General features: G+C 39.4%; 1 protein-coding gene across 1 annotated transcript in view; it reads left to right on the forward strand.

Annotated features, from left to right (window-relative positions):
* HMGN3 (high mobility group nucleosomal binding domain 3) overlaps window positions 1-15,021 on the forward strand; it is a 45,067-nt gene that overhangs the window by 18,066 nt on the left and 11,980 nt on the right. Inside the window, 1 exon segment of the mRNA XM_058176072.1 lies at window positions 13,725-13,775. Within this exon segment, the coding sequence (XP_058032055.1) occupies window positions 13,725-13,775 (51 nt within the window).

Consider the following 15,021-nt stretch of genomic DNA (forward strand, 5'->3'; position numbering starts at 1 on the left):
TAGTGGAAGCCATTTTGGATTGCTTTGGAGGGGAATTGAACAACAGATTCATGGAGTACCGAGCTATCAGTAGCTACTAATGATGCTAGTTCGATTATTATTACATCCTAAATGGTTTAGGTGCTGGTTGCTGGGAAGCAACACAGGAAGGTGGCCATTTCTTTGTCCAGGATTCTGAACTTCCGAAATGAATCCAGTTGACTTTTGTTTGATAGTCAGTTAGATAAGATGGGTCAATGGCCTGATTCTGCCGGATTCGTAGGTAGGTACTATAAATAGGTTAGTAGGTAGGTAAGTAAGTGGGTGGATGGATAGACAGATAATATATATGTGTGTATATGTATATTAATAAATAAGAATCTTTCCATATAAATACCTGAGATATTTCTCTATACCTAACATTATTTATATATTTGATAGATATTTAACAAATAGATACTGTTAGATATATAGAGATATTTCAGAATGTGTGATTATCATGTTATAATCTAATGCCATTCAGAACTGTTCGATTACCTTCCCAAATTAACACAGTTATACAATACTGCATTGGTCAGTTATGGCTGGAATTGCAGTTGTGTACATCTAGAGGTGGTATTAGATGGGGGAAGGCCAACATAGATAAAAATGCTACTGTAGCATTATCTGCTTTATATGACTTATAGGATATGGGCTGCATATTTCAGGACCTCTATATGTGCTAAATATAAAGCTTCTGTTTACTTTGTAAACACACAAAGTGTAAAGACACTTTGTCTTTGGGTTCATATTTGAAGAAAAATACATTTAAGGCAACAAAGAGAGCAATTAATTTATTCTCTGTTAGCTGTGAATTAATTATACATACAGGCATTATTTTTAAATTCTTAATATTTAATATCAACCCAGACTGTAGTGCTTGTTTAATTTCATTTCAAGAAAGTCTTATTGTATGATGTTGACATTGCCGTCTTTGAAAATAAAACATCATCCAGCATTTATTTTAGAGCATAAATGCATTTGTATTTTTTGCTTTATAGTTTGTTATATATTTAGTAATAACCTTATTCAGCATTGGAAAAATAACACAGCGTACAAAGTTAGCATAAAGAAGTAAGCCGTGACCATTGGTTGTGCATTGCCTCTTGTAGGCCACGACAGCTGGAGAGCTACTTGTCCTAGTCTCTGTGTTCTTCAGGCTTTTAACTTGGTTTTCTTAACAACAAAATAAAATAAAACAAAAGAATGCCCCAAGTTAAGCCACTGCAATACACCCTATGGATTTTGGAACACAATTGGAAAAAGTTCATAATGATTAGTTCAAATTTTCTTTAATTGTTTACTATTATACATAGAGAAAGAGTAATTTTTAAAAGTTAGGGAACTGATGCAAGATGATTACTGCTAGGTAACAGAAGGTCCATGGAGAGATTCAGGATGGACAGAAAGACTTTCTCATGCCACACACTTAAATTGGAATTCATTGCTACCAGTTATGCTAGTGGAAGCCATTTTGGATTGCTTTGGAGGGGAATTGAACAACAGATTCATGGAGTACCGAGCTATCAGTAGCTACTAATGATGCTAGTTCGATTATTATTACATCCTAAATGGTTTAGGTGCTGGTTGCTGGGAAGCAACACAGGAAGGTGGCCATTTCTTTGTCCAGGATTCTGAACTTCCGAAATGAATCCAGTTGACTTTTGTTTGATAGTCAGTTAGATAAGATGGGTCAATGGCCTGATTCTGCCGGATTCGTAGGTAGGTACTATAAATAGGTTAGTAGGTAGGTAAGTAAGTGGGTGGATGGATAGACAGATAATATATATGTGTGTATATGTATATTAATAAATAAGAATCTTTCCATATAAATACCTGAGATATTTCTCTATACCTAACATTATTTATATATTTGATAGATATTTAACAAATAGATACTGTTAGATATATAGAGATATTTCAGAATGTGTGATTATCATGTTATAATCTAATGCCATTCAGAACTGTTCGATTACCTTCCCAAATTAACACAGTTATACAATACTGCATTGGTCAGTTATGGCTGGAATTGCAGTTGTGTACATCTAGAGGTGGTATTAGAAGGCCAACATAGATAAAAATGCTACCGTAGCATTATCTGCTTTATATGACTTATAGGATATGGGCTGCATATTTCAGGACCTCTATATGTGCTAAATATAAAGCTTCTGTTTACTTTGTAAACACACAAAGTGTAAAGACACTTTGTCTTTGGGTTCATATTTGAAGAAAAATACATTTAAGGCAACAAAGAGAGCAATTAACTGGGTATGACCCTGTTAGCTTTAGAAATATATACAGTAGTATTCTGTTTTTATCATAGCCATTCTAACACTGTTTTGTCTGGTTTGAAAAATATCTAAATTTGTTTACTGAAACTATAATTTTCAATCTGCCAAGCTTAGGTTAATGTCTGCAAATTTGGCTTGTGTTTTTAAAAATATCTTTCAAATATATTAAAACTAGTTAGTAAAACATAATTAAAAATTATATAATCCCAATGATTTTATTCAGGGTTCCAATTTATTTTCTTGATTGTGGCTAATCTCTCTCGTATCATGCCAGACATGTGGATTGCCAAGTGCAAGGTCTTTTATGAGTATGTCAATAACGTGTTATAAAACGAATGAGAACAATATAGATTTATTACTGCCTAAAATAAGAGCTCTTGTCTGAAACCAGGCCTTTTCATGATTTGTGCCACAAAAGAAAATAGCATAAAACCTGGCAAGGAATAGAAATGGCAATTTTTGGCACAGTAGAGGCAATAGTCATTTATTATTGCCTTTAATTGGAACTGATCTCTATACTTACTATGGAGGCTTTCTGGGAATATCTTGCATCAGAATTGTTTTTCTGGAAAATTTTGGAATGTCTTAAATCAGTTCGGGATACGAGATAGCATTTTAACTTGACATACTCAATAAATGTTATACCTAATCAATAAATTATTATTATAGTTCATTGTACAATCAGCTGTGTGTTCAGACTGGATTTGGCATTGTTATCCACCTATTGATTCTTTCCCAAAGACCTGGGATAGGCATTGGTGTTCAATGGTGTTAAAGATATTGTTGCAGGATGTAAGCTGTTCCAAATAAAGCTGCTTTTACAGTTGGCCAGTTGTGATTCTGTCAAGGCCAGAGATGTTCAAGTTGTGTTCTAGTTGTTTTGGAATTGCATCCAAGGTGCCCATTATTATTGGTACTACCTTTGCTTATTATTATAGTTAGGGTTCATTGCACAGTCAGCTAGACTACAATGAACACTTAATATATAGTTGTTTCCCAATGTGGTTCTATATTGTTTTTGAACTGTTCTCATTTAGCTAATATTATATGAGTTTGCCCAATAAGTCATAACTATTTACTTATCTATAAGATGAAGTCTGATTCATTAAAAAAAACGTAGTTGAAACATCTTGGTGTAGCATTATCTGTGAATGCAGTCATTGGCTTTTATCTTAGGAACCTCAAGTGGTATTCCACATAAAGGGAGGCATTCCAAGTCTTCATTTGCAGCTCTTCTACACCACCCATCAAACTGGATCTGAGGGTTAGGGCTCCCTTAGAATGATATGAGACAGATTGGAGAGTTCTGAAGGAATCGTAGAATGTAAACACTTTCTTTTTATCACAATGAAAATATTTAAAGATGAACCATTCCTTGGAACTTTGGTCAATAATTTGATTGCCTCAACAAGGGGCAACATGTTCTGCTAGTCACCTCCACATAACTGACTTCAGCTTGTTACTTCAGCTCTCTGTCCACTTTGAATTGCCATTGCCATTGCCATTGCAGGAACATAAAATCCCACAATGAGAGTATTAGCTTTGTCCCTTCTCAATGGGTCAATGCCATAGGCACAGAAGAATAAGAAAAATGGTGGAAATGGGAAGTAATGGAAGAACTGACCTTCCAAGTAGCACCTTACCATCCTCAGGCTGCCTACTTTATAATATCTTCCATTTCAGTAACCTTATCCCCAATCCTGAGGACACAGTTCCTTTCCCATTTTTTTCCCTAGTATCATCACCCATCTCTCTATCCCCTCCTTTATGATCATAAAGGGCAAAAGACAAACTGCCCAACACATTAAAGATACACCTTCCATCCATTCCTCGGTCACACAAACTGTCCAGCCAGTAGTCCTAAAACAGAATTATTAAAAGTTATATCTGCAATCTTAACAAAAAACATTTTTTTAACAAGAAAGAGAATCAGCAGCGAGAAAGCTGCATGGGGATCTAGCACAAATTGGGATGGGGACTAAGAGGAACCAAAAATAACACACACCACCACCATAGTCTGCCTCTTAGAGAACTGTTCTCTTAAAGACCATCAATCAAGTGGCTGTTCTGCAACATATCTTAATGGCTTTCATAGATGCTATGAAGTATACAAGAAGTAACTGTGTCATATGAGACTATTACATATTTTTGAAGAAGTTATAGGACTGTAATCTATCTTCTCAAGTATCCCATTTATCTTTACTATAACTTGAGATAATCTTGGCAACTGTTAAGAGAGTTATCAGCCACCACTGATCCATTTTATGAGATGGATGCTAAGTTTTCCTAAGGCAGGAATGCTCATTTACACATGCCCAAAAGCCAGTTTTATCATTATAGGAAGGAAAATGTGGGAAGAGAGAGTATTGCATTTGAATGCAAGGCTAAGTGGGATGTTAATTTATGCTCAATTCTGTCATTGGAGTGATGGTTGGTTCTGGCCACAGGCGCCATTTATAACTGCAGCAGCCTGGTGGTGAACAGGAACGGAGAAGAATTGAGGAGGAGAAGGAAGGAATATCGGTGGCGTGGTGGAGTGCTCGAGTGCGGGGGTTTTCTCCCCTGCGGTTGGAAGGAGCACGAGTTATTCTGGAGAGAGGAGAACTTAAAATAAGAAGATTACCGGTTTTGTGTAGCTCTGGAGAGAAGAGGTGATGGAGAAATTTAGGAGGGAAGGTTTGAGGCCATACGTCCTTCTGGGGAACAGTGGTGGGTGCCAGCTTCCGCCTTCACTATGAGAATTTTGATGACATCACTTCCCTTGACTTCCTGGTTGACTAACTGTACTCTGGACTCGTTGCTCCTGTGAGTGCCCCCTGGTGGATCCGGAGGAAATTACAAGGATACTGTGCCTGCCTGAGGATTTTGTATTTTTTTTTTTTTTTCCTTAATGGCAAAAGGTCAGAGACCAACTGCTGGAGAGATGGAGAGAATTTTGGAAAAGTTATCTAATATGGACAAGAAATTGGATGAAATAAGAGCAGAAATTGTGACTATCCAAAAGGATTTAAAGGATACTCAACAAGTTTCAGCAGAAAACAAGCAGAAAGTGGAAGGTTTGGAGGGTGAGATGCGGGCAGTGCAGAAAAGAGAGGAGACGACAGGCAATGCTGTGCTTGGACTACAGATGGATAAAATGTCTTATTTCCTTAGGTTTCAAAATTTGGAAGAAGTGGACCAAGAAGACTTGAGAGATGTTGTGATTAAATTGTTGGGAGAATTTCTTGGGAGAGGTGTTGATTTCATGAATTGGGATGTGGATCGAGTTTATAGAGTTAATTCGCAATATGCACGCACGCATGCAGTTCCCAGAGAGGTTCATGTCAAATTTGTGAGAAGAGAGACGAGAGATGAAATTCTTAGAAAACATAGGAGTGGGGCACTGATTTACAGGGGCAGGGAGATAGCCATTCTGAGGCAGATTCCCAGACAGGTGCGTGAAAAAAGAAAGAAATATTATTTTTTGTCAAGCAAATTGTACCAGAAGGGAGTGGGCTTCAGATGGCTGATGCCAGAGGGATTGATGATTTTCCGGGAGGGCATTACGAAAAAATCAGTACAATTATGGAGGCTACGGCCTATGTGGAGGAACACAAAGCCTCCTGGAATCAGATGACCCAGGAATTGAAGAAGGGAGGTTATAGATCATGGGGCGAGCGGCTGCCGCTGTTGCGCCCTGGAGTTGGGTCAGGCTGAACCCAGAGTTCTGAGATCCAAAACTAGGAAGTGATAAAGATATTTGGGATTGTGTTGGTTTTCCTTATTCTCTTTAGTACGATATTCTGTTTATTCTTGACCCTTCTTTATTACGTATTTAAAATTTGTAAACTTAGCTACTTCGTGTTACCTGCTTGCCATATGGCTGTTGTATGTGTTAAAAAATTTGAGTAAAATTCTTATTTTAGATAAGAAAAATGAAAATTTACCATACCTGATATGTATTTGTATAAACCTTTTTTTTGACTAATAAAAACTTTTTGAACAAAAAAAAAAAAAAAAAGAGAGTTATCAGCCACCACTGATCCATTTTATGAGATGGATGCTAAGTTTTCCTAAGGCAGGAATGCTCATTTACACATGCCCAAAAGCCAGTTTTATCATTATAGGAAGGAAAATGTGGGAAGAGAGAGTATTGCATTTGAATGCAAGGCTAAGTGGGATGTTAATTTATGCTCAATTCTGTCATTGGAGTGATGGTTGGTTCTGGCTTCACAAATTTGAGATGCCTGTCAAGGAACCGTGTGTAATGGGAGTGAACGCACCATAAAATCTTTGAGACGGTATAAGCGCTGAATGCACTACATAATAGGTATTATTAAAGCTGGGATGAATGGGCAATCATCAGCAACCGCCCTGAGTCCTTCGGGAGAAGGGCGGTATATAAATCAAAATAATAAATAAAAAAATCTAGAGGAGGGGTCTGCAACCTTAAACACCATTTGGACCCGTTTCCCACAGAAAAGGAAACACCAAGAGCCACAAAACCCTTCCCGTGCTGGACTATTTCTTGAGTAGCCACAAAACTAGCATATGTAGTTGAATTAAATGTTCTGTTTTCTTCTGAAACTTTTCTTTTCTTGGATTTATCCATGGTTGGCCTACCAGGATTTACTGAAAAGTTCAGTAAATCACATTCCAGCGGGTGCCACACATTGGCAGTTGTGACACATATTTTGAGTGACGGAGCCGCAGTAGAGGGGTGAAAGTGCCACATATGGCTTCAGAGCCGCAGGTTGCTGACCCCTGATCTAGAGCTTTTGGGATGTAAGTTTTCTGCAGTGGATTGGTCCATGTTGGCAACCTTGCACCTGAAGAACTCAGTCCTGAATTCCCCAGAAAGCGTATTACAACATGGTGCTTGGTATGTGCCAAGTGATTCATGTGATATCTGCCAGTCTTCCCTCTGGTGGGTATGATTTAGCTAAACCTTCCAGGAAGCTCACACAAGATTAGTAGAATTAAATGTGAACCGTAACAGTAGCTATTACAAACAACTGACAGTCTTTTACTATTAAGCTAATTCCCAAACATATAGCATTGTATCAGATAGGCTGTTCCTGAAGAGGACTGATCATAACACTTGCCAAAATTTGACAAAAGATTCTCACAGCTTCAGATCAGTAGGTTTATTGCAAGGAATATGGGGATGGGGGTATTCATATCTTAGTCCTTAGTTTTATAGTGAACATGCTAAAAAGTGTGGCTTCTGTATTGTCTTTGGTACTCTTACTGAGAATTAATTTAATAGGGAGTATGGTAATTTCTTATTTGATACCATAAAAAGGTCTATCTGTTCTTTCACAACCCTGGTGCGGCCCTCAATGAAATTGGGTTTGACACCCTGTTGTAGAGTTTGTATGACTTGGCTGCTTAAGTAAGGATAGTTTCACCGCAGAGTATTTTAGAGATGTTTCAGCTAAAACCTTTAGATGGTGACTGAATTGTGATGTTTAGGTAACACAGAACTCCACCCATCTATGATGCAAGCATGCCATGTTAACAAACAATTTTTTTCTTTAATGTCAGAATGAGATTATTGGTACCATATCAGTTTTGTCCTGTGTTCTGTAACATACACATACAGTATGTGTGTGTGTGTGTGTGTGTGTGTGTGTGTGTGTATATATATATATATGATACAATTTTTGTTAGGAGCAGGTTTTTGAATTAGATACTAAACCTTGGAAATCTTTTGATCACATACAACCTAGTTATCTATACCGCCTTTAGATGTTCTGCCTGCTTTTGAAAAAGTAATATGTCAAACCAAGTTGACAAAATAAACTTATGCCAGATGTTACCTTGCAAGTCATTTTAATTTTGCAATTATGAAAGGAAGGAAAGGAACAAAGTAAAACTATAAACGAAGACTTTTTAAAAAAAACTGGGTTACAAAATAAAGTATTCTCTTGGACCTGCTGGTTGAAGAGGATGAAAAGGTGGTCAGATAAATGACAATTAAATTTTTAAAATCATTTTTCCACAGGCACAATTTCGCTCAGCTCTTGGCCTGGTTTGGGAATATTTTCTCTTCAGTCAGCGGGAATGGTAATTGAAGCAGTTAATAAGGCAAGGCTTATCAATACATTTTGCCTCATCACCAGCCCATAGCAACATTGCATTTAAATTCAGGAGATACAACAAAAGAATAATTTACAATTAGATAAGATAGTCTTGGAGAATCCAATTTCACCCTTCACCTCCTTCAGTTCCCAGCCCTCAACTTTGACATTTGCACCAAACATTTGCAACAATGCAAGGCTTTAAATTGTTAATCCTTGCATAAAACAGTCTATCATGGAGTTGATATTCTCTTCCGCAGCTTCTTTTCCACTGGTTGAAGGATTCCCTGAATAGATTCTGATCTGCAGTTGTTGCTGCCTGCAAAAAAACAAAACAAAACAAAAAAACAAAACAAAAAAACCCTCAGGAAGCACCTCAGATGGTACAGAGAATCCCCAAACTTAGCACAGCTACTAGTTGGAAGCATGGGAAGACCATGCCCTCTCTTTGCATTCCACAGTGACATTCTTTTATCAAATCTGAAATGCCTCCTGTGGTGAGAAGGCCGCCTCTTCTGTTGTGGGGTGGGGTGGGGGGCATAGCAGAGCCTAAGCCAGCCCAGTGTATTGTACTGCAATCTTCTTAATTGATTCAGCACCTATTTTATAATTTCTATAAAGTTGTTTGACTTTACATTTTTTAGGCTTCGGCAATGTGCTGATAGAGTTTAATTTAAAACATTCTGTTTCTTCCATTATTGTTATTAAGATTAATGAATTTAATAAAGTTTAAACAAATGGTTTAAAACTGGATAATTTAAAAAATTTAGGAAGGGAGAGAGAGAGAAGCATAATTATACACAGCACATTCTTTATTAGAGGAAGGGTGTACATTCTTGCCTGTAGCTAATGATTCATCCAGTGAGACGTTTGTTTGTTTGTTTGTTTGTTTGTTTATTTATTTATTTATTTATTTGATTTCTATACCACTCTTCTCCCGAAGGACTCAGGGCGGTTTACAGCCAGAATAAAACAGCATTAGCAAAAATTAAAACATTTTAAAAAACTGATTTTAAATTTGGCCACAATAAATTAAAACTATCCTAAAACCCTCATAAAATCCCCACATTTAAAATTACGTTAGGCCAGCCCCGCACGGTGGAACAAAAAGGTCTTAAGCTCGCGTTTAAAGGTCCGGAGGTCAGGGAGTTGACGCAACCCCCGAGGCAGCTCATTCCAAAGAGCAGGAGCCCCCACAGAGAAGGCCCTCCCCCTGGGGGTCGCCAGTCGGCATTGTTTGACTGATGGCACCCCGAGGAGGCCTTCCCTATGGGAGCGCACAGGTCGGTGGGAGGCTATTGGTGGCAGTAGGCGGTCCCGTAAATAACCCGGTCCTATGCCATGGAGCGCTTTAAAGCTGGAACCTCTGTTCTTTTGCACATTTACTTTGAATAAAAGTGTAAAGCAGTGAGAATAGTGTTGAGTGTAAGATGGCACTTATGAGACCAACCCGATTATATGACCTTTTGTAGATTTATTTATTTTATTTATTTATTTTATTAGATTTTTATACCGCCCTTCTCCCGAAGGACTCAGGGCGGTGTACAGCCGGAATAAAATACAGAATATATACAATTAAAAGAAATTAAAAGAAACTATTAATAAATGGCCGATAATTTAAATAATTTAAAAATTTAAAATCACTAAAACCCCAATTTAAAATCAACTATTTATGCCAGTCCTGCTTGAGTGAATAAATATGTTTTTAGCTCACGACGAAAGGTCCGAAGATCAGGCACTTGACGTAAGCCAGGGGGGAGTTCGTTCCAGAGCGTCGGTGCTCCCACAGAGAAGGCCCTACCCCTGGGGGCCGCCAGCCGACATTGTTTGGCGGACGGCACCCTGAGAAGGCCCTCTCTGTGAGAGCGTACGGGTCGATGGGAGGCATAAGGTAACAGCAGGCGGTCTCGTAAGTACCCGGGTCCTAAGACATGGAGCACTTTAAAGGTGGTAACCAGGATCTTGAAGCGCACCCGAAAGACCACAGGAAGCCAGTGCAGACTACGGAGCAGTGGTGTTACGTGGGAGCCACGAGCGGCTCCCATTACCACTCGCGCAGCTGCATTCTAGACTAACTGCAGCCTCCGGGTGCACCTCAAGGGCAGCCCCATGTAGAGAGCATTGCAATAATCCAGCCGAGACGTAACCAGAGCGTGAGTGACCGTGCATAAGGCATCCCGGTCAAGGAAAAAGTCCTCCTGGTGACGGCCGCCAGATGTTCATCAAAGGACAGCCGACCATCCAGGAGGACGCCCAAGTTGCGAACCACCTCCTTTGGGGCCACTAACTCGCCCCCAACAGTCAGCTGCGGGTGCAGCTGACTGTACCGGGGTGCCAGAATCCACAGCCACTCCGTCTTGGAGGGATTGAGCTTGAGTCTGTTTCTCCCCATCCAGACCCGTACGGCTTCCAGGCACCGGGACAGCACTTCGACTGCTTCGTTGGGGTGGTCCGGGGTGGAAAAGTACAGTTGAGTATCATCAGCGTACAGATAATAACTCACCCCGAAACCACTGATGACCTCGCCCAGCGGCTTCATGTAGATGTTGAACAGGGTAGGCGAGAGAATCGACCCCTGAGGTACCCCACAAGTGAGGCCCCTCGAGGACGACCTCTGCCCCCCTGAAAACACCGTCTGCGACCGGTCAGAGAGATAGGAGGAGAACCACCGATAAACGGTGCCTCCCACTCCCAATCCCTCCAACCGGCGCAGCAGGATATCATGGTCGCTGAGAGATCTAATAGGACCAAGGCAGAGGAACAACCCCTGTCCCTGGCCCTCCAGAGGTCATCCACCAACGCGACCAAAGCCGTCTCCGTGCTGTAACCGGGTCGGAAGCCGGACTGGAACGGGTCTAGATAGACAGCTTCCTCCAGGTGCCGGGGAAGCTGCCATGCAACCACACTCTCTACAACCTTCGCTAAAAAGCGAAGGTTGGAGACTGGACGATAATTTCCCAAAATAGCTGGGTCCAGGGAAGGCTTCTTCAGGAGAGGTCTCACCACCGCCTCCTTCCTTCATGTGATTGTAATCACATGACCACAGGATGCCGCAAACAGTGGTAAAGGCAGAATTTCTGAATGCCCCAAATGTCTTTGGATCATGTGAGGGGTGGATGTCTCTCAGGACTTTGGAACTTTTGGGGGTCTGTTAGAACTTCAAATAGTTGCTAATGGCCAGTCGTAAGTCGAGGACTACCTGTAGATGAATTCATCAGATTTGATCCAACTGAGTCAATGCAGTGTCAGATTGGATTGTCATCAAAGCATTTCCAGTTGAAACCCATTTTCTACCAGAAGACTCGTTATTAGCAACATGTAACAAATTAGGGATGAGAAATCTTTTATTTGTTGTTGTGGGGAGAAAATGTGGGTTGTTTTAAATTTTGGGGAAAGTTCACCCTATAGACCATTGGTTGATTTGGGATTTCAAACAGCCAATGTGGGATTTAATTTTTTTAAAAATGGAAATGGATATTAGTTTGTTGTTCAGTCACTAAGTCATATCCAATTCTCTGAACCCCATGAACCATAGCATGACAGGCAAATACCTGTCTTCAGGCAAATACTTTGCCTTCCATTTATAACAAATTTAGTTGCTGTGTGAACTACTGGAATAATACCTGCCATTATTTATTTTCAGGAATTTTGGAGACTGTTGGAATACAGTTTGTGTAGTAGTCTCTGTCCTGGTCAGGGCAATCCATGAGGTGTGGCTTATTATACTACTGCAGTTATAGACAACCTCTAATTGTTTAATTCTGGACGTTGTAGTTCCAATATATTCTTTGGCATTATGTGTTGAAGGCTGTTTTAATCTGTCTGTAGCAACTATAAGAAATCTGGACAAGCCAACTAAGACATGAACTGTAGAAATCAGTTATCTTTTTTCATTTTGTTCTTTATTTCTATTCCATACAAAATTCTGTGTACATTATTACATATTTGGGTGATAAAGGCATTGCTTGGGAAGCCCTATAACTATGTTTTTCTGCCCCAAAAAAGTATCTACAGCAATGGCCAGTGCTTCAAAATGACCAGGTAATTATAGGCTGCCCCTTTTACGCAGGTGCAATACAGGTAATCCTCATTTAGCAACCTCAATTAGGACTGGCAATTTAGTAGTTGCTAAGTGAAACTTCATGATTTTACAGTCTTTTTTGCTTTACAGCCCTGAAAAGGTTACAAATACAAGGACTGGTCGCAAAGTTACTTTTCAGTTATTTGTGTAACTGTGGATAGATAGTAAATGTGGTAACTGCTAAACGAGGACTACTTGTAAATACTCTGTCCTGCCATGTTGCCCATTTGGAATCCAGTTACTATTGCTGCAGATGCCCTTTCCTGTCTAGCTGATACTGTGTTGAAATTATATTCCAAACTGTTGTGTGGATCCTCCTGTACAGGGGTGAAATCTGAACCGGTTTGCATGCGTAGTACGCGTCAAAAGAAAGCAGGAAATCCTGCTTTCTAGCAAAGCTAATCCGCGCGGCACAGGTGATCGTTGGATTGTAGCTTTTTTAAACTACCAGTTCGACTGAACTGGTAGCTTTTTTTAACTACCAGTTTCCCCGAACCGGTAGTTTTTATCGCTACAGATTTGCCCAAATTGGAGTGAACTGGTAGCATTTCACCCCTGCTCCTGTGCCATCTACATATGGGACATAGGTCCAGATGAGGCTTTACTAGTTTCATATTTTTGCTGCTTTGAAATGGTTTTAATGCAATATTATACATATTAATTTATTTATAAGTGTTTTGGAAGTTTGAATTGTTCACCTAAACATCAAAAGCTTCTTATAAAATATCCAAGCCAAACAAAATTATTCTACCAGTAAGAATCTAGATTTAAATACACCTAGTTGAAGTTAGTCCTACTAAATTAAACTTAATTTTCCTTTAAAAAAATTAAGATTTTCTTCTCTCACCACAGATTTTAATTTGTAGTATTACTAATAAGATATGTTGTCTGTTTCCATTATTGAGCACTGGATGGGAGATAAATAGTTGCACTTCTATGTTTTTGCATCTTCATCAAAACTAGATTATAGATTTTCATTTTCATTTGAAAAGTAAACCTGAATATGGCACATATGTAACTGAATGGTTCTACTTAAAACTGCCACTTAGTCTCTTTTTAAATAAATATTTTTTTAAATAGAAAGTTGCTCATTCCTGGTGTATGTTTATATCTTCAAAACACTTCAGTTTATAATAATCTACTTCTCAGGTAATCTCTAACTCATTAGAAATGAGGTATAACTTATAAGATTTCCATTTGGTTCTATATTTCTGATTGTCTGTTTTAACTAAGGAGAATGCAGTATACTTAATCGTATAATTTTCTTTCTAGTCCCCAGAGGGTGCTGAAGCCAAGGATGCAGCAAAAATAACAAAACAAGAGGCAAGTCTGATTGTTTCAATTCTTTCTTTTATTGATGGCAAGATAATAGAGACAAAAACAATTACATTCCTCTCAGGCCATAGTCACTATCTAATAAAGTGTAGTGGTGCTTTCATGACAGCTGGTTAAGGCTTCATATCTTTTGTATATTTAAGCAAACCGTCTTCCTTGAAACGTAAAATTTTGATAAACAATGTCCTTGTTTATTATCACAATGTCTGGTTGATCGGCTAATACCTGCTTGTCTGTGAGGATCAGGAAGTCCCACAGAATTCTACAAGGGCAGGATCAGCTTCTTTTAGGATCAACAAATGTTGATCTATTAGTTGCAACAGGAATTGGCCAACCAGCTTGTTGTCCAGGCCTGATTGACAGTCTCCTGGTTTTTACCCTGGTGCAAAGGAGTGAGCAAATGACAAAACATGCCCCTTAGAAACTTCTGTGCAATGTTATGAGGGGAGTTTGAAATGTGAGATGTGGCATTGTAAGTTCATGTTTTGTCATTTTGGCATCATTCTGGTTAGGAATAGATGCCCATGGATAAACTTAATGTTCTGTCAGTTACAGTTGCTACAACAGTTGTTCCCAGATGGCCTTTCATCCACTATATTAATGGGCACATTGAGAGATAATCTATTTCCCAGGCAGGAAGAACTTCTTCAATAATTTCCACATGCTGGGGCAGACACCTTTGGCAGTACAAACCTCCACAAGTCATGTTGCCAAGGGGGGAGGGAGGGAGGGAGGGAGGGAGGGAGGGAGGGAGAGAGAGAGAGAGAGAGAGAGAGAGAGAGAGAGAGAGAGAGAGAGAGAGAGAGAGAGAGAGAGAGGATACTAAGAATGCCGAACTTTGTTTCAAGTGAGAATTGCTGTAGTGATTACTGTAAGTGCAAACTATACTGTATTCTCTGGTTAGATTTTGAAGCAGAGTTGTAAGTTCTTAATGGAGACTTATGAGCCCAGTTTGAAAGGGCCGGGATAGCTCAGGCAATAGAGAAGCCTGTTATTAGAACACAAAGCCTGCAATTACTGCAGGTTCGAGCCCGGCCCAAGGTTGACTCAGCCTTCCACCCTTTATAAGGTAGGTAAAATGAGGACCCAGATTGTTGGGGGGGCAATAAGTTGACTTTGTAAAAAATATACAAATAGAATGAGACTATTGCCTTATACATTGTAAGCCGCCCTGAGTCTTCGGAGAAGGGCGGGGTATAAATGTAAACAAAAAAAAAAAAAGTAATGGTATCAA

The sequence above is a fragment of the Ahaetulla prasina genome, chromosome 1, assembly GCF_028640845.1.
Source record: "Ahaetulla prasina isolate Xishuangbanna chromosome 1, ASM2864084v1, whole genome shotgun sequence".
In the NCBI taxonomy this organism is placed as follows: domain Eukaryota; kingdom Metazoa; phylum Chordata; class Lepidosauria; order Squamata; family Colubridae; genus Ahaetulla; species Ahaetulla prasina.